The 22017-nt window shown below is 42.4% G+C and overlaps 1 protein-coding gene across 1 annotated transcript; it reads left to right on the forward strand.

The window, feature by feature from the left end:
* Positions 1-50: 50 nt before the first annotated feature.
* Positions 51-21595, forward strand: LOC139442661 (ribosomal oxygenase 1-like). The gene is made up of 18 exons (XM_071223520.1): positions 51-398; positions 2308-2454; positions 3931-4153; positions 5112-5356; positions 7158-7285; positions 8101-8200; positions 9199-9312; positions 9781-9887; positions 10995-11102; positions 11757-11791; positions 12501-12595; positions 14662-14745; positions 15655-15759; positions 16386-16527; positions 17622-17745; positions 18714-18813; positions 20228-20314; positions 20546-21595. The coding sequence occupies exons 1-18, from the start codon at positions 351-353 to the stop codon at positions 20639-20641; spliced, it is 2088 nt and encodes a 695-aa protein (XP_071079621.1). The 5' UTR covers positions 51-350; the 3' UTR covers positions 20642-21595.
* The last annotated feature ends 422 nt before the right edge of the window (positions 21596-22017 follow it).

Below are 22017 nucleotides of genomic sequence, written 5' to 3' on the forward strand. Positions count from 1 at the left end.
TATTTACTGCTTTACATCTTCCGGTTAAAGTGTTTCCGGGTCAAGGGACACGTTCATCCATGTGGTGTCTGAGGTCAACTTACGCACCTGTTGACAATTTTAACGGTAGATTGCTAGCAAAAGTAGCAAACAATAGAAGCCAAACATTATTTTTTTCTAAGACAGATTTTTTGCATTCCGCGGAAGGTGAAAGCTGTGATAAATTCGAAAACCGTCGAGGAGCAGTGAGTCAACTTTGCTGAGCGAGGCGAGGTAAAAAAATATTTGAAATTTCCCTCGCCGATGGCGATGACTGAAAATCGATAACGGCGGTGTAACAGTTCTCCCACGGAAGACATAAAACATAAACCATGAAGAAAGTGTCTGCATTTTCCATGTTTCATGCCAAAGGAAAAAAGGTAAGATTTCTGCATTTTATAACAAAAATCGCGATCTTGTAATTTTCCATGGCCACTGATGACAATTGACATGTTTACATCTAAACTTGTGTGTGTATGTATTGTACATGTTTTGGATCATGAGGGAAATGAAGAATTTAATTTCCAAACAAAGAATATCAAATTCTGCAGTTAACAATGAATTGGGAAGCATTGAAATCTGACACTGTCAAGATGTTGCATTAAAGGAACTTGATTTCTGTAAATACATTCTTGAGTACCCTATTTTCGAACAGCCATATTGATAGTGATTTATCACATCATACTGTGAGGTGTGACGTAATCCAAGCTTCCAACTTGACTGTGCACATGTCCAACATTGTGTTCATGTGAAGTACTGCATGTATACTTCTTAGAACAGTCCAGTCTCATTAAAATCAGACCTTAGTTCTCGCTAAAGCTGAAAAAGATCTCAGGACATCCCATTAGAGGTCACGTCAGAACGACCTATCGTCTGACCAATCAGAGCGTCGCTTACCAGATTATGAAAGTGACAGTCAGAATTATTTATGTGATTTCTACTCATGCATCCTCAGAAATTAACATGGTGTATTCCGAATGATAGTTACGGGTTTGACGACTGAATCCATACAATCTAGACTATCTATTAGCCATTACAGAATGTTCTTTTGCCCAGGTTTCAAATTTGTAATCGAGAATCTGTCAAAATATGTTTAGTCGCCAATTTGAAATTAGTGCCGTAACGCACGAGAAAGCTACCATCTGATAGGTCATTCCATTGGTCGGTCAAAGTTCGCACAAGGTCGTTCTGACATGACCCGTAATGGGATGTCCTCAGATCTTTGTTTAGCGGTAGCGAGAACTAAGATCTGATTTTAATGAGATTGAGAACAGTCCAACATCCTTCAGAATTTTGGTGCCCATGTCATGATGAAAAGGAAGAATAAAATAGTGTGAACACTTTAACTTGACAAATATTCATATTTTGTTAATCGGTTTCAAACTTTCAATTATCATTGTAGTTTTAATGCCAACCTGCAAGAATCATGTTAAGAACTGTGCGCCAAAACATATTTGCATGTTCATTCGTGGAAACCCTGCTAAAGAACCAAACCAATCTGGTGTTCGAAAATAGTCCTGTTCGCACATGATGTCATTAAACACTGTTTAATTAACCTTCATGGATGAGAGATAAATTGCCATTCATAATTGAGCAGGTTTAGCAGCTGTTTAGGCTAGGTATACTAAATGTGTACCAATTTTGTACATGGCAATGTTTCTTTATTTAAACCTGCAGCATACATGGCTAATGTAGTTGCAGACTCTGCCAAAAATGTTTGAACCTACCAGTCTGAAATTAGCTCTTGGCTTCGTTTGTAGTGTTATCACATGGTATTTTATTCACATGTTATTCAAATGTTATTACTAGAACAAAAAGAAATTTACTAGACTGTGGACTAGTTAATGAGGTTGCAGACTAGTTGTATCGATGTTTATCAAATTACACCTGCCACTATGATACGGGATACGCCCACCTTTCGATGATTTGGTTTACTCTGTGGAAATTATTACCGATGTAGTGAGCACCCAATTAGAAATAGGGGGCCCTTATTAGAATTGAATCAGAGTTGAAAGATAAATTTCGTGGTTTATGCTGACAGCCTGAAATGTTTATGTACGACTATATATATTTTTCCAGAAGGGGTGCTAATTGGGATTGTTCACAAGCCAATATATTAACAAATATCATTGTGGGCGCTTATTAGATCGGGCCGCTTATTACGTCAAATACGGTACATTATTTGGTGTAGTTTGGTGTCCACGTGACCAGACATTAGGAGAGCATCACATGTTAAACATAAGGTCTACGGCTTGTGTGCTCTTGTGCTAAGCATGGTCACTGTTGTAGACGAAGAGTGTGTTGGAGGATGTGGAGCCAAGCCCTGTGGTGAATGGTGACGAGGACAGGAAGATGTCACTGAGAAGAGCCGCCAGCACACCCGTCTCCCTCGACGACCAGAAGAAGGACAGTGCCACCAAGGGAAAAAAGTTCCTGGTATGTCAGCTCGTTTCAATTCCTTGTCATGAACTTTGGTAATCAGTAACCTTTTATGTAAAGAAATGTTTACATCATTACCATGGAATTTGTATTGTATAACTAAGAATTAGTCATTTGTATTGTTAGAATTCATGGTATATATTTGAATGTATATGCAGAGCTCCAGATAGCTTTTTGAGCAATTGAGTTTTTACTCAGGGTTTCTATTTTAATTGGGTTATTACATTTTTCATTGGGTAACCAATATTTTTTCACTCATCTATTCATCATTCCATTGGGTTTTCCCCCAAAATTAGTGAACATTTTATGATTTTAAAAAAATGAAATACTGTTTTAAATAGCTCGTAATTGTGTTTAGGAAATTAGCTCCGTTGTACGTATGCTGAAAAAGCTGCATTGGGTATTTACATGTGCTGTTTTTATACATTTGGGTTTTTCATTTAATGCAAGCGTTTCTGTACGAAAGTTAGTTGAAAGTATTTTGAATATTTTGGGGGATATTTTACGCAAATACGCTGCTTATCCGTAGCTCTGTATCTGTCATCATATCTGTTGGTTTTATATGCTATGTTGTACAAGCTGTTTATCTGATAATTGTCTACAGTACAAACAATGTGATGTAATGCTGAAACTGTGGATCTTAGGACATCCCAATTAATGATTAAGTGATTAAGGGTCACTTCAGAATGACCTTTCATCAGACCAATCAGAGCATCGCTTACCAGATCAGGAAAGTGACAGACAGAATGTGTTTTCTAATCATGCAACCTCAAAATATTTAACGCATGGTTATCTGAATGACAGTTACATGCTTTACGACTAAATCTATACAATCTAGGCCATCTATTAGCCATTCCAGAGTGTTCGGTTTTCAAGTTTTTATTTGAGCATTTGTCAAAATATGTTTCAGACATAGTCGCCAGTTTGAAACTAGTGCCTTAAAACACAAGAAAGCTTCCTTCTGATTGGCTAATCTGTTTCATTTTTGACAAGTCTACATATCTAGATAAACATATGTCATATAATTGTTAACTTTCATTGAGAAAATATCCTGACTCATGAAAAACGTTTTCCATTTGCATAGTTATCCTTTGTTTACATTGGTTGTACGGCTCCACATGCTGTCATCGCAGCCATACGGAGAGCTAGCGATACTGTCACTTTGATGTGTAAATGTGTATTGTCATGCAACTCACTGTCGCAGTTGTAGTAGCAGATTTATATAATTCTGCAAAACAACATGACTAGCACCCCTAAATACTTGCATTAGTCTGTTCTATTCTGATTTCTGAAAAAGCGTGTTTGTTTACCAACAAGAGAAAAGTCTGGTCACGTGATATGCAGATTAGTCTGTGACAGTGGTGTTATGCTAAGTTACCACTGCGCCGGAGTGTGTCATGTGTGGGTGATTCACTGTCCTGCTTACCATGCTTAGGGTTGATCATAATGGATGAACTTCAATTCACTTTCCAGAAAGTCCTGAAGGGTGGAAGTTTGAGGGGCAGTATCAGGTCTGCTGGCAAGAGAAGACCCTCCATTCTCCGGGACCAACTGAACGACAGCCCATACGTGGCCAACAACGATGGCTGTGAACTGACGGCGATGAAACACAGCATGCCCGTCGCATCAAGCGGGAGCACTCTCAGCATCGACAGCATTGGCAGCATCAGCAGCAGGACAAAGAAGTCTTCACCTGGTGAGACACCCCATCTTCCCGAGGCAAGGAAGTTAACTGACTGTAAAAGTCCTGTTTTTACCCTTGCTGAAGTAGGTCATTGATGCCTAGTTTGACAAAAGTGGGTAGAACTCTTGACCCCAGCAGTGATAACTCACCGGATGCCTATTGTGTAATTCCTTTTCTTTAAATGGCATTATTATATACTTGTTACAACTGCTGCTCAATAAACTGTGTTTGTGTATATATTCAAGTTGGTATTTCTGCTATCCAAAGTGTGGAGATTGTTGAAAGTCATTCCATAGACATAAATGTGAAGTTTCATTTATGCGAACAAGACCACGCACATTTTTTGCATTTAATTCACGCTTGCATTAATTTCAAGATTTACAGTATTTTCAATGCAATAATGTAAAACTAACTAAAAAAAACCCTTTGATATTGGACCCGTGAAGATCCTGGGTAGAATAAGTCTTCAGCAATCCATGCTTGCCGTAACAGGCGACTATGCTTGTCGTTAGAGGTAACAAACAGGATCGGATGGTCAGGCTCGCTGACTTGGTTGATGCATGTCATCGATTCCAATTGCGTGAATCGAATCACTGGATTGTGTGGTCCAGACTCGATTATTTACAGACCGTCGTCATATAGCTGGAATATTGCTGAATGTGGCGTTAAACAACAAACAAACCCTATGATATTGGTCCTGTTTTCAGGAAAATGCATTCCCTCTCCACCCAGCCATAACATGAATTGGGAATTTATGTAATTCCAATTTGGGGGTGTTGACTGACATTTGGGGCAGACTTGAGGCTAAATATCAGCCTGTGATCAGGTCTAGGTAAATACCAGAGATTACTTAATAAATGTCACTTTGATATAAAATAGCGTTAACTCACTGTTGATCATTCATTCGATGGCATCTGTGTTACGGATTATTCTTTCATTCGTAATTTCAACCCTGTCTGTTTTGTTTCAGAGAAAACATCAGCTGGTAAATGTAAGACCAGCAGCAAGGGACAGTTGCCAAAGCCTGTGATTACCTCACCTGTCAAAGGGGTCAGCCTGCCCCCGAAACCCCCCAAACAGAACACACAGGCCAAGCAGGCAACAAAACGTAAAATGAGTTCCCCAGAACATGTGGAGAAAAAGAAAAAGAGAATGGAGAGCAGTCATCTGGATTCTGCCGACACATCACAAATCTCAGGAGTGACTGCTTTGCCAGTGAGACATTTTTATCGTTTTCTGCTAAATCTGTGTCACTCTTTGGCTGAAACATTGCTGATGTGATGTTAATTTAAACTCAGTCTCTCTTATATCCTCTGTCTACAAGGTTCGCATTTCGCTAAAACTACGCTAATCCCTGGATCCATTCCAGTGTTTCTTGTCTTCGCAAATTACCCGCCCTTGATTTTTTTATTAACATATTACCTAATCAAACAGCGACATATGGGTAAGGAAGGTAACTTGTATTACCTAGAAACCAAAGACAAAGCCATTTTTAATAGACCAGAGGCGTGTTCAGGAGGGAGTGGCTAACAGAGCACGCATGTACTCGCGTTCGAGCCAGCGAGGTAGTTCGCGAGTACTCGCGTCCCGTTCAGAAAGGCGTGATATTGCCTCACTGTACTCTCGCACACTCACTCGCCCTCCTGAACACACCTCTGAAGACATCCTTTCCATCAAAAAGATTTTGGGGGGCTTTCTTTTGAATGTCAGTCAGTGTTTCAATGTTGAAATTTGTGATCAATGGGATTGGCCAACCTAACGTTGAGGCTGGTTTGTGGTTTGTAATTCACATTCTGGTTAGTAAGTTAGACCTTGTAGTGTAGCCAATCAAATTGGCAAATTGGAAATCAAGGGCGGGTAATTTGAGATTGCGTCTACACTGGAGTTAATCAACCCATATATATATATATATATATATATATTTGGTCTTTGTAATGTAGTTAATTATAACATGTAGAATGATTAGTAAACAACCTAGCTGACATCATATTACAACCAGATTATGTTATTCTGAGCCATAATTCGAAAACCTTTCAATGTTTTTCAATCAAACTTGGCATATGCATTACTCATCAGCTGAACTGGTGCCTATTACTATTTTGAATTTTATCCAAGTTTAATTTTTTACGTTTCCATGGAAACAATTTCGACTTAGTCTAAAAAAAGTGCAGGGTTTGTTTCCAACCATAACTTGAAAACCTTTCGACATTTTTCACCGAGACTTGGCATATGCAGTGCTGATCAGCTTAGCTTGTGCCTTTTGCTGTCGTCAAATCTAATTTTTATTTTGTTACATTTCCTTCTCAAACGGTTCTTAAACAATTCAAGGCTTCGTTTCCGAGCCATAACTCTCAGACTAATAAATATTTTTGCATGAAACTGTACATGTTCAATGGTCATATACTCACTTATTACCTTTTCATATTTTTCAATAATTTTTGAGTAAAACCTTGTTTTATTTGATAAGTGTCGTTAGGCAACGTGAGGTCATTATCAAATTACATTGTCCCTCACCTTGCCTGATATTTTATGAGTCTATCAATTTGAACTATATTCCAGAATGTATAATTAAACAAATGAAACTGGTGACTTTTAAAGGTAGACACAGGGATTTACCTTGATTTACAAAAGTAGGCCTCCAGGGGACCCCCAATAATTAATTGTAAGGGTCCCTTCAGACAATATGGGGGTCTGTAAACATGGTAAAGCAAAGAAATGGTGTACTGTACTTTTTGATAATTACTTTAGAGCCTAGAATGAATCAATGATCATGTGGACAGTGGTCATGATTGATGGATGAAATAACAGACACCCATGCAACAGACACTGCTCTTAGTTGAATTGCTGTAAGTACAATGAATATGACTGAGCATCACTGTTTCCTTTCTCTACATTTGTGCGGACTGTAAGCACATTTGTGCGTTGCGTAAAACCCTGGTAGACAATCCTTGACCTTTGGACTTGGTGCTTTGTATTCCTGTTTGGCCCGTCTGATGTAGATAGTCTTCCCCTGCAGGAGGCAGACGGCACCGAGGACGAGGAGCCTGCAGCACGGCGCCTGCCATATATGTACGACAGTGGCGAGCAGGCCAAGAAAACATTCGAATGTCTCATCCATCCCCTCACCACAGACAGGTTCTTTAGGTGAGATTTTTCCTCGACTTGAAGCAGAACATATCTCCAGTACTCCAGTGTAGCCTGGTGTCCGTGTAGCCCCTGAGTGGATGGTGTGGTTCTCCCTTTCAGAAAGGGACATGCTTGTTCTGCTGTGCCATCATACACAATCTGTGTGATCCTTAACTTTCTGGTTGGTAGGTCACCATGATTGTTTAGAGATAAAGAAAATGGATGATGGTTGTGACCTTATTGATTAAAAGCCAACAGTGGAAAAAGTTTGTCACATGGTTGTGCAGAGTTGCGTCCCTTGGGCACGCCAGAACCCTATGATTGTGGGTTCAAATCCCGGTTCGCCCTGATTATATTTCTAGGTTTGTCAGAACCATACCCGTGCTCGTGGGTTTCACCGAAGTGGTAAACGTCTGAGACCTGTATCACTTTGGACTTTCCACCCACATTAAGCTGACATGCCGCGATATAACTGGAATACTGTTGAAAGCAGCGTTAAACACAACTCACTCACTTGTCTGTCACAAACTTGGTTATAAAGCTGAAATGATGCTTAAACAACATCTGTCACTATTTAGATGAAAGTTTGCTGATGCAAGGTTAAAATCTTAGCCCACCTAACTCACTTCAGCAACAATCATTCACTCACTTACTCAGGTTTTGGCCGTGATAGACAGATGTCATTCTGTCTTGTTTCTTGCAGAGCTTACATGTTGTAACCAAATGTTTCACGCATGCTTTGTTTACTGTTCCCAGAAAACATCAACACAAAAGATTGCATACCTTCCTACTCTTGTATCATATCCTTCATACTGTTCTATCATGTCCTGCAGTGAGTTGTGGGAGAGGAAGCCGTTGCTGGTGAAGCGCCACATTCCACATTATAATGACGGCTGGTTCACCACGTCCGAACTTGACAGGATACTACGTGAGGTCAGTCAGTTTGTCTGGTAACAGTGCAATTTTTTAAAGAAATTCCTGTGAATTTAAACAAGCAGACAACTTAGAATTTGCCACACTTTACATGGGGGCATAATTCTTCCATTTTGCTCAAAAGCAACTTCAGACTGAACAAATCAAATGATTATCCTGAAAAAAGACATGAACACAGCATGTTTTAAGTGTTTTGCATGAACATGATTAAGATGACAAATATTTTCATCACTTTCATGGCTTGAGTGGAGAGTTTGTTCTTTTAAGTTGTTGTTCATCGGCCTGAGGCAAGGTAGTTAACTGACTGTAAAAGTCCAGTTTCCACCCCATCAAAACTAGGCTGGAATTTCCAGGCTTGATCGTAGCGCCACTATCGGTTATAAAGAGTTATGTCCCTTCTAAGCCCCTCCTACTGACCAATCAGATTCCACCTCTCATATCACTTGCATTTGCTTCAAACAAAATGGTGTCGCCCAGTTAAGACAATCTGATCGATGATCAAGATCTATATTGTAATAAAACAGGTCTTAATTTGTGAAGAGTATCAGATCACCTTCAATATCAACATGAAAAGGCTAGGAAAATATCTGTCGATGCGGTACTCATGCTTTGCAAATTCGACCGAAATCTGCACATTGAAATTCATGTTGTTTACATCTGGATGTCGATTTTGTTATCCGATTTTGATTGGACTAGTCAATCAAGTCAGCCGAAATATAGCTCCATAATTCCATCCTAGTTCGCCAAGGGTGGAAACTTGACTTTTCAGTCAGTTGACGCCCTTGCCTCGTAAAGATGGATGTTGTTAAGGATGTAGCATCAGTGTCCTGTGAGAAATGAAGAGATTGGCCAAGATTACTGGCTCATGTTGCACATGCATGGTAGTATGGGATGTATAGACGGGGAACCAGGAGACAACTTTGAGGGCACACACTTGAATTTGTCAGTCCTGTTAATATTCTTATCAAGATCTAATTAAACTTTTTTCTCTTCTGCAGGAAAATATCCAGTTTGGTGTGAATCTAGATGTGACCACTTTTGAGAAAGGGGTACGAGAAACACACAACATTGCTGGACGAGCGTACGCCCCGGTTGTGTGGGACTACTACCAGGTGAGTGATGCTCTCATATTGTTTGTTTGTTTGTTTGTTTGTTTGTTTGTTTGTTTGTTTGTTTGTTTGTTTGACGCCACACACCAATATTCCAGCTGTATGACGGCGGTCTGTAAATAATCCAATTTTTACCAAACAATCCAGTGATTGACATCATGAACATCCATCCACGCAGTTGGGATACAATTACATGCATCAACCAAGTCAGCAAGTCTGACCACCTGATCCCGTTAGACCATGTATCTATATCATCATGACCATGTATGTTTGAATTGTCATTTGGAGGTGATACAGTGTTTGTGATAACTAACCAGCTGTTGTGTTGCAGAGGGGTGGTCGGTTATCCTAGTGGTTAAAGTGTTAGCTTGTGACGCCGAAGAACCGGGTTCAATCCCCAACATGGGTAGAATTTGTGAAGCCCATTTTGTGTTGTAACCCACTGTGATATTGCTATTGCTTGTATTGCAGAATGGCTGCTCGGTGAGGTTGCTAAATCCCCAGTCCTATTCCCGGAATGTATGGAAACTCCTGGCCATATTGCAGGAGTACTTCGGCTGCTGTGTGGGGGCTAACGTGTGAGTATTGATTCAGTCAAGTGTTAGATGAGAGAGCTGGTGTGTCGGACTTGTCTTCACCCTGATCTATGGCTACGAGGGGCGGTCGGGTAGCCCAGTGGTTAAAGCATTCGCTCGTCACGCCGAAGACCCGGGTTCGATTCCCCACATGGGTACAATGTGTGAAGCCCTTTTCTGGTGTCCCCCGCCATGATATTGCTGGAATATTGCTAAAAGTGGCGTAAAACCAAACTCACTCACTCACTCACTCACTCACTCACTCAAAACAACCACCCACCCACCCAAAACAACCACCCACCCAAAACAACCACCCACCCACTCACTCACTTAGCACTAAGGTTGTCATAGAGCTCCAGATTAGCTGCGTATCTGCGTAAAATACGCATCAGAAATGCAGATATACGCAGTAAAATTAAAATCCAAGTGTATCAAATACGCAACGAACATTACAGATAAGCTACAAAAATAAAACTTTTTGATCATCAAAATATTGTGAAGTAACCCTGCGTATTCGATTAGCAAATCAGCAAGATATTTTGAAAATATAAACAGGCATTCCCCCAACCTTGCCAAACTCCACGATGACAGTTACATCACAATCATTTGCCATCACACTTTCTTGTGGAAGTATCGTGGTATTTTTTATTTTAAAGCTCTCTAACCCACACGACACCAGTTTGCAGGGACTAGATGAATAGTGTTTTGAAATATTTAACTTAAATACCCACTTGTGTAAAAACTAGTTGGTAACAGAAATTTGAATACCCAGAGAGAATTACTGATACCCAATGATTTTAAAATGCATGGGTAAAATACCCACAACACCAAAAGCTTATCGTGAGCTCTGTGGTCATCACTCCCATACCTTAACACACACTGACGACAGTCATGCTGCTTAGGTTGTGTTGTTCAACGGTACACATGTACATTTTGTCTTCAGCCGGCACTGTTTCTATGGTAACCATATTGTACACAGGCTGAACTCTGGGCGATGTCACTGTTAGACTAGTTCCGGCAAGGACTTCTTGACTACAAGGGAGATTGGAGAACACATTCACATCTTGATCGTTTTTTGGCATTAATAAAAAACTACTTGCTTTGATGCAGGTATCTGACCCCCCCAGGGACACAGGGCTTTGCTCCTCACTACGATGATATAGAAGCCTTTATACTGCAGCTGGAGGGGAAGAAACACTGGCGGCTCTACAGTCCCAGGTAACCACGGTAACTCAGGTGGTAATGTAACTCAGAGGCTAGAAACACTCGCAACTCACCAGTTCCAGGTTACCATGGTAACTCAGATAGTAGAAATACTGGCAGCTACAGTCCCAGGTAACCATGGTAACTCAGGTGTTAGAAACACTGGTGGCTAAAGTTCCAGGTAACCATGGTAACTCAGATGGTAGAAATACTAGCAGCTACAGTCCCAGGTAACCATGGTAACTAAGATGGGAGAAATACTGGCGACGGTGCTTGTTTGCTAAGACTGAAATGTTGGGAAATTATTGGTGAATGTCCTAAATTATTGTTGGAAATACTGGCGATTCACCAGTCCCAGGTAACCATGGCAACTTAGGTGGTAGGCGATTCACCAGTCCCAGGCAATCATGGCTACTCAGATGGTAGAAACACTTGCGACTCACCAGTTCCAGGTAACCATGGTTACACAGCTGGCGAATACTGATGACTCACGAGTCATGGTAACTCAGCTGTTAGACACTGTCTACAGTAACTCATGGTAGAAACCAGTGTCTGTAAGGTCCTCTTCATATGAAGAATCTATTCATGAAATCAGTAGGTAACTTCAGTTATCGTCATGGTAATAGTTCCTAACAAGTAGCATTAAGTTTATTAAATTTTCACTTTCAGAAACAAGTCAGAAGTGCTGCCAAGGCTTTCAAGTTGTAAGTTATAGTATCTACTCAAGCTGGTTTTAAGTAGAATTTTAATTAAGTGCAAAATGATAATACAATCTCATTGTCTTTTGTTTGTGGTTTGTTTGTTGTTTAATGCCGCACTGCAGCTATATGGCGGCAGTCTGTAAGTACTTGAGTCTGGCCCAGCCATCCAGTGATTGACATGATGAGCATCAATCCATGCAATTGGGATACGATGACATGCAACAACCAAGTCTGGGTGAGAGGGTGCTGTATTCCTTGTTGTATTAGTTGTCTAAGATGACAATAAGATTGTCACAATGACTGCCGTGTCTTTCAGTGTATCAGATGAGAATGAGAAACAGCTTCCTGAGACCTTATGTCTTGTTCACATGTCTCATAATTTGTTCATTTCTGAGCTGGGTCCACAAACGTTCCTAGTGCTGTGTCAATTGTTACCCCTATACTTTAACATAGACTTATGATGGTCTTAGGATTAAAATGACCTTAACTCCATACTTCAACATAGACTTACGGTGGTCGTAGAACTGAGATGACCTTAACTCCATACTTGAACATAGACTTAAGATGGTCGTAGAACTAAGATGATCTTAACTCCATATTTTAACATAGACTTACAATGGTCATATTATTAAGATGATCTTTAGATGGTCGTTTTGTGCAAATGGACTCTGAACATGATGTCCTGTACTGATGCTGTGTCTGCTGCTTGCAGTCAATCTGAAGGAGGAGGATGTAGGGGAGCCCATCCTGGACGTGTTGCTGGAGGCAGGGGACATGCTGTACTTCCCCAGGGGCACCATACACCAGGTGAGTCAGGGGCACCATACACCAGGTGAGTCAGGGGCTTCATACACCAAGTGAGTCAGGGGCACCATAGACCAGGTGAGTCAGGGGCACCATACACAAGGTGGGTCAGGGGCACCGTACACCAGGTGAGTCAGGGGCACCATACACCAGGTGAGTCAGGGGCACCATACACCAGGTGAGTCAGGGGCACCATACACCAGGTGAGTCAGGGGCACCATACACCAGGTGAGTCAGGGGCACCATACACCAGGTGAGTCAGGGGCTTCATACACCAGGTGAGTCAGGGGCACCATAGACCAGGTGAGTCAGGGGCACCATACACAAGGTGGGTCAGGGGCACCATACACCAGGTGAGTCAGGGGCACCATACACCAGGTGAGTCAGGGGCACCATACACCAGGTGAGTCAGGGGCACCATACACCAGGTGGGTCAGGGGCTTCATACACCAGGTGAGTCAGGGGCACCATACACCAGGTGAGTCAGGGGCACCATACACCAGGTGAGTCAGGGGCACCATACACCAGGTGAGTCAGGGGCACCATACACCAGGTGAGTCAGGGGCTTCATACACCAGGTGGGTCAGGGGCACCATAGACCAGGTGAGTCAGGGGCACCATACACCAGGTGAGTCAGGGGCACCATACACCAGGTGAGTCAGGGGCACCGTACACCAGGTGAGTCAGGGGCACCATACACCAGGTGAGTCAGGGGCACCATACACCAGGTGAGTCAGGGGCACCATACACCAGGTGAGTCAGGGGCACCATACACCAGGTGGGTCAGGGGCACCATACACCAGGTGAGTCAGGGGCACCATACACCAGGTGAGTCAGGGGCACCATACACCAGGTGAGTCAGGGGCACCATACACCAGGTGAGTCAGGGGCTTCATACACCAGGTGAGTCAGGGGCACCATACACCAGGTGAGTCAGGGGCTTCATACACCAGGTGGGTCAGGGGCACCATACACCAGGTGAGTCAGGGGCTTCATACACCAGGTGAGACAGGGGCACCATACACCAGGTGAGTCAGGGGCACCATACACCAGGTGAGTCAGGGGCACCATACACCAGGTGAGTCAGGGGCTTCATACACCAGGTGAGTCAGGGGCACCATACACCAGGTGAGTCAGGGGCACCATACACCAGGTGAGTCAGGGGCTTCATACACCAGGTGAGACAGGGGCACCATACACCAGGTGAGTCAGGGGCACCATACACCAGGTGAGTCAGGGGCACCATACACCAGGTGAGTCAGGGGCTTCATACACCAGGTGAGTCAGGGGCACCATACACCAGGTGAGTCAGGGGCACCATACACCAGGTGAGTCAGGGGCACCATACACCAGGTGAGTCAGGGGCACCATACACCAGGTGAGTCAGGGGCACCATACACCAGGTGGGTCAGGGGCTTCATACACCAGGTGAGTCAGGGGCACCATACACCAGGTGAGTCAGGGGCTTCATACACCAGGTGGGTCAGGGGCACCATACACCAGGTGAGTCAGGGGCTTCATACACCAGGTGAGACAGGGGCACCATACACAAGGTGAGTCAGGGGCACCATACACCAGGTGAGTCAGGGGCACCATACACCAGGTGAGTCAGGGGCACCATACACCAGGTGAGTCAGGGGCACCATACACCAGGTTGCCAGTCAAACAGTTAGATTAACTAGAATAATTATAGGGTCCTATTCCAATCCAAGATGATTTTTAAGTAAACTAATCCAATCCAAGCCTAGACATGTTTAATGGTACTGTGTGAGAAGTCTGTATATTGCCATTTACTAATCCAATTAGGTAAACCTTACTTTTGTGGTTAACCTAGGGGGGAATTGGCAGGGGGAGGCCTGATACATGACTACAGTAATGTGAAAGAATTGGCTGGTCCTTAACTTCTTTTGAGTAGTAAATAAGTGACATACTATTCAAAACCGCATTACACCCAAATCTCACACCCTTTAGGCAATTCCTTTGTTTTTCAATGTAGAAAACCAACATCCTCCTCAAGTAGGATGTGACTAGGTTAATGCTGTTGTGATGTGACCTTCACCTTGTTTCAGGGCCGCACCACGGACGACGAGCACTCCCTTCATATCACTGTGTCAAGCTACCAGAAGAACACGTGGGGGGACCTCATGGAGAAGGTTTGTGTGACTTTTGGGTGGGGGGATTGCTGTAGTATATGCACTCTTCAGAAAGACACAGCTGCAGATTGTGTGTTCAGTACTGGGACAGTGAAATCCTCTTGTGGATGTGTGTCATCACCCGGACAAAAACAGTTCTGATAAGCCAATAATGTTTTGTTTGTTTGTGTGTTTTTTTACGCTGCACTCAGCAATATTCCAGAGATGGTGGTCTGTAAATAATCGAGTCTGGACGAGACAATCCAGTGATTGACATCATGAGCATCGATCTACACAACTGGGATACAATGACATGCATGAATCAAGTCAGCAAGCCTGACCACCCAATTCTGTTAGTCGCCTCTTATGACAAGCACAATCATCTGTTAAGCCAATAATTAGTAATTTGGTGTTCACAATGGTTACCCCAGACGGTGGACTGTTAGCTCTGTAATAACAGGATTTCACTAACTAATACTAAGAATTGAAAACACTTTGCTCAGCAGTCTATTCAAGACTGATGTACGAGGCCCTGTCATGAATTCCATGTCTTTGATTGCAACCGCCTCCGTGGTCTAGTGGTAGAGCATCCGCCCGGAGAGCGGAAGGTCCGCGGTTTGATTCCCAGACGCGTTAAAACCACAAGAAGTTAAAAGATGGTACTTGTTGTTACCCTGTCTGGCGCTCGGCATTAAGGGGCTAAAACAAGGACTGGTCGGCTCGGAGTCAGTATACTGTGTCTGAGTGGGATATTCATGTTAAACTGTGACATGGTATCTCAGTGAGCTAGCACTATAAATCTGCATCAGTCTGGACTAGTACAAGCAGCCACACAAACACACACATGTACAAGCACGTCGCTATATAAGTGCAATAATCTTGGACGCGACATTAAACCCCATTTCACCACCATCACCATTTTTGATGCAGCTGATGCCACAGGCACTCCAGATGGCGATAGAAGATAATGTAGAGTTTAGGAAGGGACTGCCAAGGGAATACCTCAGCTATATGGGCGTGGCCAACTCTGATAAGGTGAGTAATTATCTGTTGATGAGTTATTAAACCACCCCTCAAACTCAGAGTGTATGTGAAACATACAGTGTTCGAAATTCAGGGTGAACATCGTTGGTTCTTGTCATGGGATAATAAAAAATATCAGGGATCCCAAGATACTTTCGCTTGTCAGATACCAGAACTGTTGGCTCGTTTCATAAAATTAGTATTACAAGGGAGCGAGTTAAGTATATGTTTTTTTACTTGCCATTTATAACTTCTTCTTTTCTAATTTCACTGTTGTGTGTGAATAGGCAGGCATCTATGCAATCAACAGCATAATCTGATTGAGTTTTTAAAGAAGTTAATGACACGTATTATTTAATACCATACAACTGCCTTCCTTAGGAATTCCGTGGTCCGTACCACTAAGCATATCATAGTGCTTAAGTTATCGTAAATCCCATACTTTAACATAGACTAACGACTGTCGTAGCCCTACAATCGCCTTGTGGAAAAGGTCCCTGCACAACAAAGTTTACAATCACGTCTCAATACCCTATGACGTAATGTTCACGGGTTGAAATTTCAGGTTGTTAAATGTGTTTCGCAGTAGTATTCTTGGCACAATATCAATGATGTGATGATTATTGCCTCGTCACCAGGAGAGTCCCGAGCGGAAGGACTTCCTGAAGAAGATGGAGCAGCTGATGATGTCCATGTTCAAGTACGCCCCCATCGACGCCTCCTGCGATCAGATGGGGAAGAAGGCCATCCATGACGCCCTGCCCCCTCTGCTGTCAGAAGGTTTGCTAATCCATGTAGAGATTCCAAAACCAAATATTTCCCCACCAACCATCAGACAAGTGACATGGGGATAACAACTGCTTCATAGTGTGGATTGTAAAGGATCATCACCATTGGAGACCATATCTCAGATTTGAGACGGCACCATTTGACAAAGCAATTGTTATGCTAAGACGATCGTAACTACGACACTTTAACATTGACTTACAACAGTTAGATAACTTAGAATGCTATGTAGAACAGGGACCATGGCCAATTGTTGGACTTTTTCCTGTAGCCAATTCTAACAATGGTTATCTCTTCTGGGTTCAGTGTTTTTCAAGAGCCTGTAAAATTTTGTTCTTTTGTTTTGTTGTTTAACTCCGCACTCAGCTATATGACGGCGGTGTGTAAATAATCGAGTCTGGACCAAACAACCCAGTGACATTAGCATCGATCCACGCAATTGGGATCGATGACATGCATCAACCAAGTCAGGGAGCCTGACCACTCGATCCCGTTATCGCCTCTTACGGCAAGCAAAGTCACTTTTTACAGCAAGCATGGGTTGCTGAAGACCAATTTTTTGTTTGTTTTGTTGTTGTTGTTGTTAAAGTCGTACGCAGCAATATTCCAGCTATATGACAACGGTGTGTAAATAATCAAGTCTGGACCCCGACCGTCACAGGTTGAGCCTGTAATAAGGCTAGTCTTGCCTACCATTACAGTGGTGCTATAACACTTGTAGCACTACAAGCCCAAAGCTATCCTACCACACAGACTTTACTGGCCCATGAGACACATTATCTCAGTCGGACTAATGGTTGAAGCTTTTGTGAAACTACTTACTTGTAAACACCTGAGACTTTGCTTGATTAAATCCTGACAACTTGTCACCATGTTGTGGTGCGAACATTCTGATAATCTTGTATGTGTATAGAAACAATATTGGTACGTTGGTCTCTGATCAAAATGAAAATGTTTATGGTGGTATGAATACTCTGTGATGCATACGACTCCTGCTTATTGCTGCATGTGTACATGTATAGAGGAAAAAAATAATTTTAAAAAATACTTTAAAAAAATGTTGTGACACAAATCTGTTCTGTTGCTAGAGGAGAAGGCGTGCAGCATCCATGGGACGGGGGAGCGATGGGACAAAGGGCAGCAGCGTGTCGTGTGTACGGTGGAGCTCGACCCCGATACACACATCAAGATCATCCGCAGAGGCGTCATCAGGTCAGGCTTCATTCACAGATGTAAAAAAATTACAGCAGATTTAAGGGGGCCCGGGTGGCCCAGTCGTCTAAGGTCGCGCGATTCGCTGTGCAGAGTTGCGTCCCTTGGGCACACCAGAAACATATGATTGTGGGTTCGAATCCCGGTTTCGCCCCGATTATGTTTCTAGGTTTGTCAGCACCTTACCCGTGCTCGTGGGTTTCACCGAAGTGGTAAACGTCTGAGATCTGCATAACTTTGGGCTTTCCTCCCACATTAAGCTGACAAGCCGTGATAAAATGGAATACTGTTAAAAGCGGCTTTAAACCCAACTCACTCACTACAGCAGATTTCCAGATGGAGAAATTCCGGGTGTTTTTTCAAGACTAGGACCAATTGACTTGTGTGAGCCTTATGTCACTCATCTGTAGCTGTCCTGCTTGAACAAAACAAAAATGTTGACTATGTTTACTTTTTCTGTTAGTTCTATTCTGTTCCAAGTGGTTCAATGGGGACTACCATCATTGAATATTTACTTCTCCTCATAATCTGGTAAACTTCAGCATCGTTTCTGTCATTTGGTAAGCAGTAGATGCATTAAGGAGTAATACAGGATAAGTATACAAATGTAAAAAATATTTAGATTTTACTAAACTTTACTGTTTCAAAGGCAGACAGTTTGATTTTCACCAGATCTCTGAAAGTAACAGGTATTCATTCATGAAGCTGCACCCACAAAGACCAGGTTGTCAACCTGTGCCTTTTGCTATTTAGGGATTTTTAGAATTTATATATATTTTTTCCATTTCCATGCCAACAAGTTGACTTATTTAACTCTGTTCATTTTGGTGTGTACCTGACATAGAAATACAAAGTTTTGAATCCCAGTTCCTTGGTATTGTTGTGATCTGTCAAAAGATTTGTTCTTTTGAATTTGTGGGGGCGGGGGGACTTTGTCATCTTCTGATGACTCTTGTTTTAAATTGTAGACTGGTGACGGAAGAGGACCAGGTTCGAATCTACCACTGCCTTGAGAACAGCCGTGTTTACCATGGCAACGAACCACAGTTCATAGAGATACTTGCAGAGGTAATGTAAATGAAGTTGAATATGGGCAGTACTTGGATGGTTGAATGTTGGCAGTACTTGGATGGTTGAATATTTGCAGAATTGGATGGTTGAATGTGGGCAGTACTAGAATGGTTGAATGTGGGCAGTACTTTGATGGTTGAATGTGGGCAGTACTTTGATGGTTGAATGTTGGCAGTACTAGAATGGTTGAATGTGGGCAGTACTTTGATGGTTCAATGTTGGCAGTACTAGAATGGTTGAATGTGGGCAGTACTTGGATGGTTGAATGTTGGCATAACTTAGATGGTTGAATGTTGGCAGTACTTGGATGGTTGAATGTGGGCAGTACTTGGATTGTTGAATGTTGGCAGAACTTAGATGGTTGAATGTTGGCAGTACTTGGATGGTTGAATGTGGGCAGTACTTGGATGGTTGAATGTGGGCAGTTCTAGAATGGTTGAATCTGGACAGTACTTAGATGGTTGAATGTGGACAGTACTTGGATGATTGAATATTGGCAGTACTTGGATGGTTGAATGTTGGCAGTACTTGGATGGTTGATTGTGGGCAGTACTTGGATGGTTGAATGTTGGCAGAACTTAGATAGTTGAATGTTGGCAGTACTTGGATGGCTGAATGTTGGCAGTTTTAGAATGGTTGAATGTGGACAGTACTTAGATGGTTGAATGTGGACAGTACTTGGATGATTGAATATTGGCAGTACTTGGATGGTTGAATGTTGGCTTTACTTGGATGGTTGAATGTGGGCAGTACTTGGATGGTTGAATGTTGGCAGTACTTGGATGGTTGAATGTGGACAGTACTTGGATGGTTGAATGTTGGCAGAACCTAGATGGTTGAATGTGGGCAGTACTTGGATGGTTGGATGTGGGCGGTACTTGGATGGTTAAATGTTGGCAGTACTTGGATGGTTGAATGTTGGCAGAACTTAGATAGTTGAATGTTGGCAGTACTTGGATGGCTGAATGTTGGCAGTTTTAGAATGGTTGAATGTGGACAGTACTTAGATGGTTGAATGTGGACAGTACTTGGATGATTGAATATTGGCAGTACTTGGATGGTTGAATGTTGGCTTTACTTGGATGGTTGAATGTGGGCAGTACTTGGATGGTTGAATGTTGGCAGTACTTGGATGGTTGAATGTGGACAGTACTTGGATGGTTGAATGTTGGCAGAACTTAGATGGTTGAATGTGGGCAGTACTTGGATGGTTGGATGTGGGCGGTACTTGGATGGTTGAATGTTGGCAGTACTTGGATGGTTGAATGTGGGCAGTACTTGGATGGTTGAATGTGGGTAGTACTTAGATGGTTGAATGTTGGCAGTACTTGGATGGTTGGTAGTGAGTACTGTAAAATTAATGATAACCATTTTGTATCCATATTTTTATGATATTTTCTTCCATTGTTAGGCTGCTCCAGCAGTGGAATACCTCATCCATGCGTATCCTGAATATATCTCCATCGACAGTCTACCGCTCGACAATCTGCAGGACCGGGTAAGTTTATATATAAACGTTGTGTGACGTAACTCTACTGTGTGAGCCTTGCTTCAGGTTCAAACTCATCAAACAGTTTATTACTTTGTTTCAGCTGGTCCTTGTTGGCTGGTTGATGTTTCTATCAATATCCACATGCACAGCCGCTGTCCTCTTTCAGGACATGTCACGTACCAACCGCTTCAGGAGGCATCTCTGTCGTTACTTACATTAGTCTGTGTTAACTTCCAGATTGATATCGCCCGGGACCTGTACGAGAGAGGACTTCTGATCACTGGCGACCCACTGGAGCCTCTGTATGAGGAGAGTGAAGGGGAGCAGAGCTAGCAGCAGCAGCAGCAACAGCACCAGCACCATCAGCAGCAACAGCACCAGCACCAGCAGCAGCACCACTGCCAGCAGCAGCATTGAGAGGATGAATCATATGCTGAACATGGGATGCAGTGATTCATTGGCATGCAGTGATTCATTGGGATGCAGTAATTCATTGGGATGCAGTGATTCACTGGGATGCAGTGATTCATTGGCATGCAATGATTCATTGGGATGCAATGATTCATTGGGATGCCATCTTATTTTACCTGACAGTTCGATATGCAATAAGTTATGATCTGTTTGAATGATTTTTAGATTTAATTTCATTAAAATTTTATTTTAATTATCTGTTATGAAGATATACAAAGGGCGTCAAAAGGTCCAAACCCTAAATCCATGTTTGTAACTGCCATATGAATACTGTTTAATATTAATCAATAGCCAGCAAGGCTCTGTTCTCAGCTGACAATGTATCAAGACATGTATCATATACTGAGGGAAACAAATAAGGTAACACATGAAAGTACACATTCCTTTATTCTCTTCCAGGTTTCTTCGCATGCTTTGAGTTGGTGAAAATCTGGAAATAAATAAAGGAACAATGCGATGAAGCGGTGTTCCCTTATTTGTTTCCATCAGTATATATCATATGTGTGGTGTGTGTACATTGTGTAGCCAGTCCGCTACTGTGTCCTTCCGTTACATGGTGACATGCCCTGTCCAGGACTAAACTACTCTGTGTTGTATTGGTATTGCATCTGACCAAGACAACATGGGTCTAGAAGTGTTTGCCAAATGGCTGACAATATATAGGCACATGAGCAGTCATTCAAATCAGATCTTACTTCTCGCTACTGATAAACAAAGATGTGAGGACAACCCATTACAGGTCATGTCAGCACGACCTTTCACTGACCAATCAGAGTGCAGCTTATTAGATCGAGCAAGTGACAGTTGGAATGTGTTTTGTAACCATGCAACCTCGAAAAATTGACACAGTTACGGGCTTTATCAATGAATCCATACAATCTAGGCCATGTATTAGCCATTCTAGAATGTTCTTTTGTTCAGTTTTCAAATTTTTAATCGAGAATTTGTCAAAATATGTTTCGATGCGTAGTCGCCAGTTTGAAACAAAGGCATGAGAAGGCTGCCTTCTTAGAAGACTGGCTAATATCGACTTTTTGTTCGTCATTCCATTGGTTGGGCAAAGTTCGCGACATTTCGGTCTCATGCAACCCGTAATGGTTTGTCCTCAGATCTTTGTTTAGCAGCAGGGAGAACTAATATCTTATTTTAATGAGATTGGCGCTTAAGTAAATCATTTCTGTAGGTATGAAACACTTTCAATTTTTCTTGTTGATTTAAGTGGCACTGGGGTAGTTAAG

The sequence above is a fragment of the Haliotis cracherodii genome, unplaced genomic scaffold (assembly GCF_022045235.1).
Source record: "Haliotis cracherodii isolate W230 unplaced genomic scaffold, xgHalCrac1.p SCAF_5, whole genome shotgun sequence".
NCBI classification, from domain to species: Eukaryota; Metazoa; Mollusca; class Gastropoda; order Lepetellida; family Haliotidae; genus Haliotis; species Haliotis cracherodii.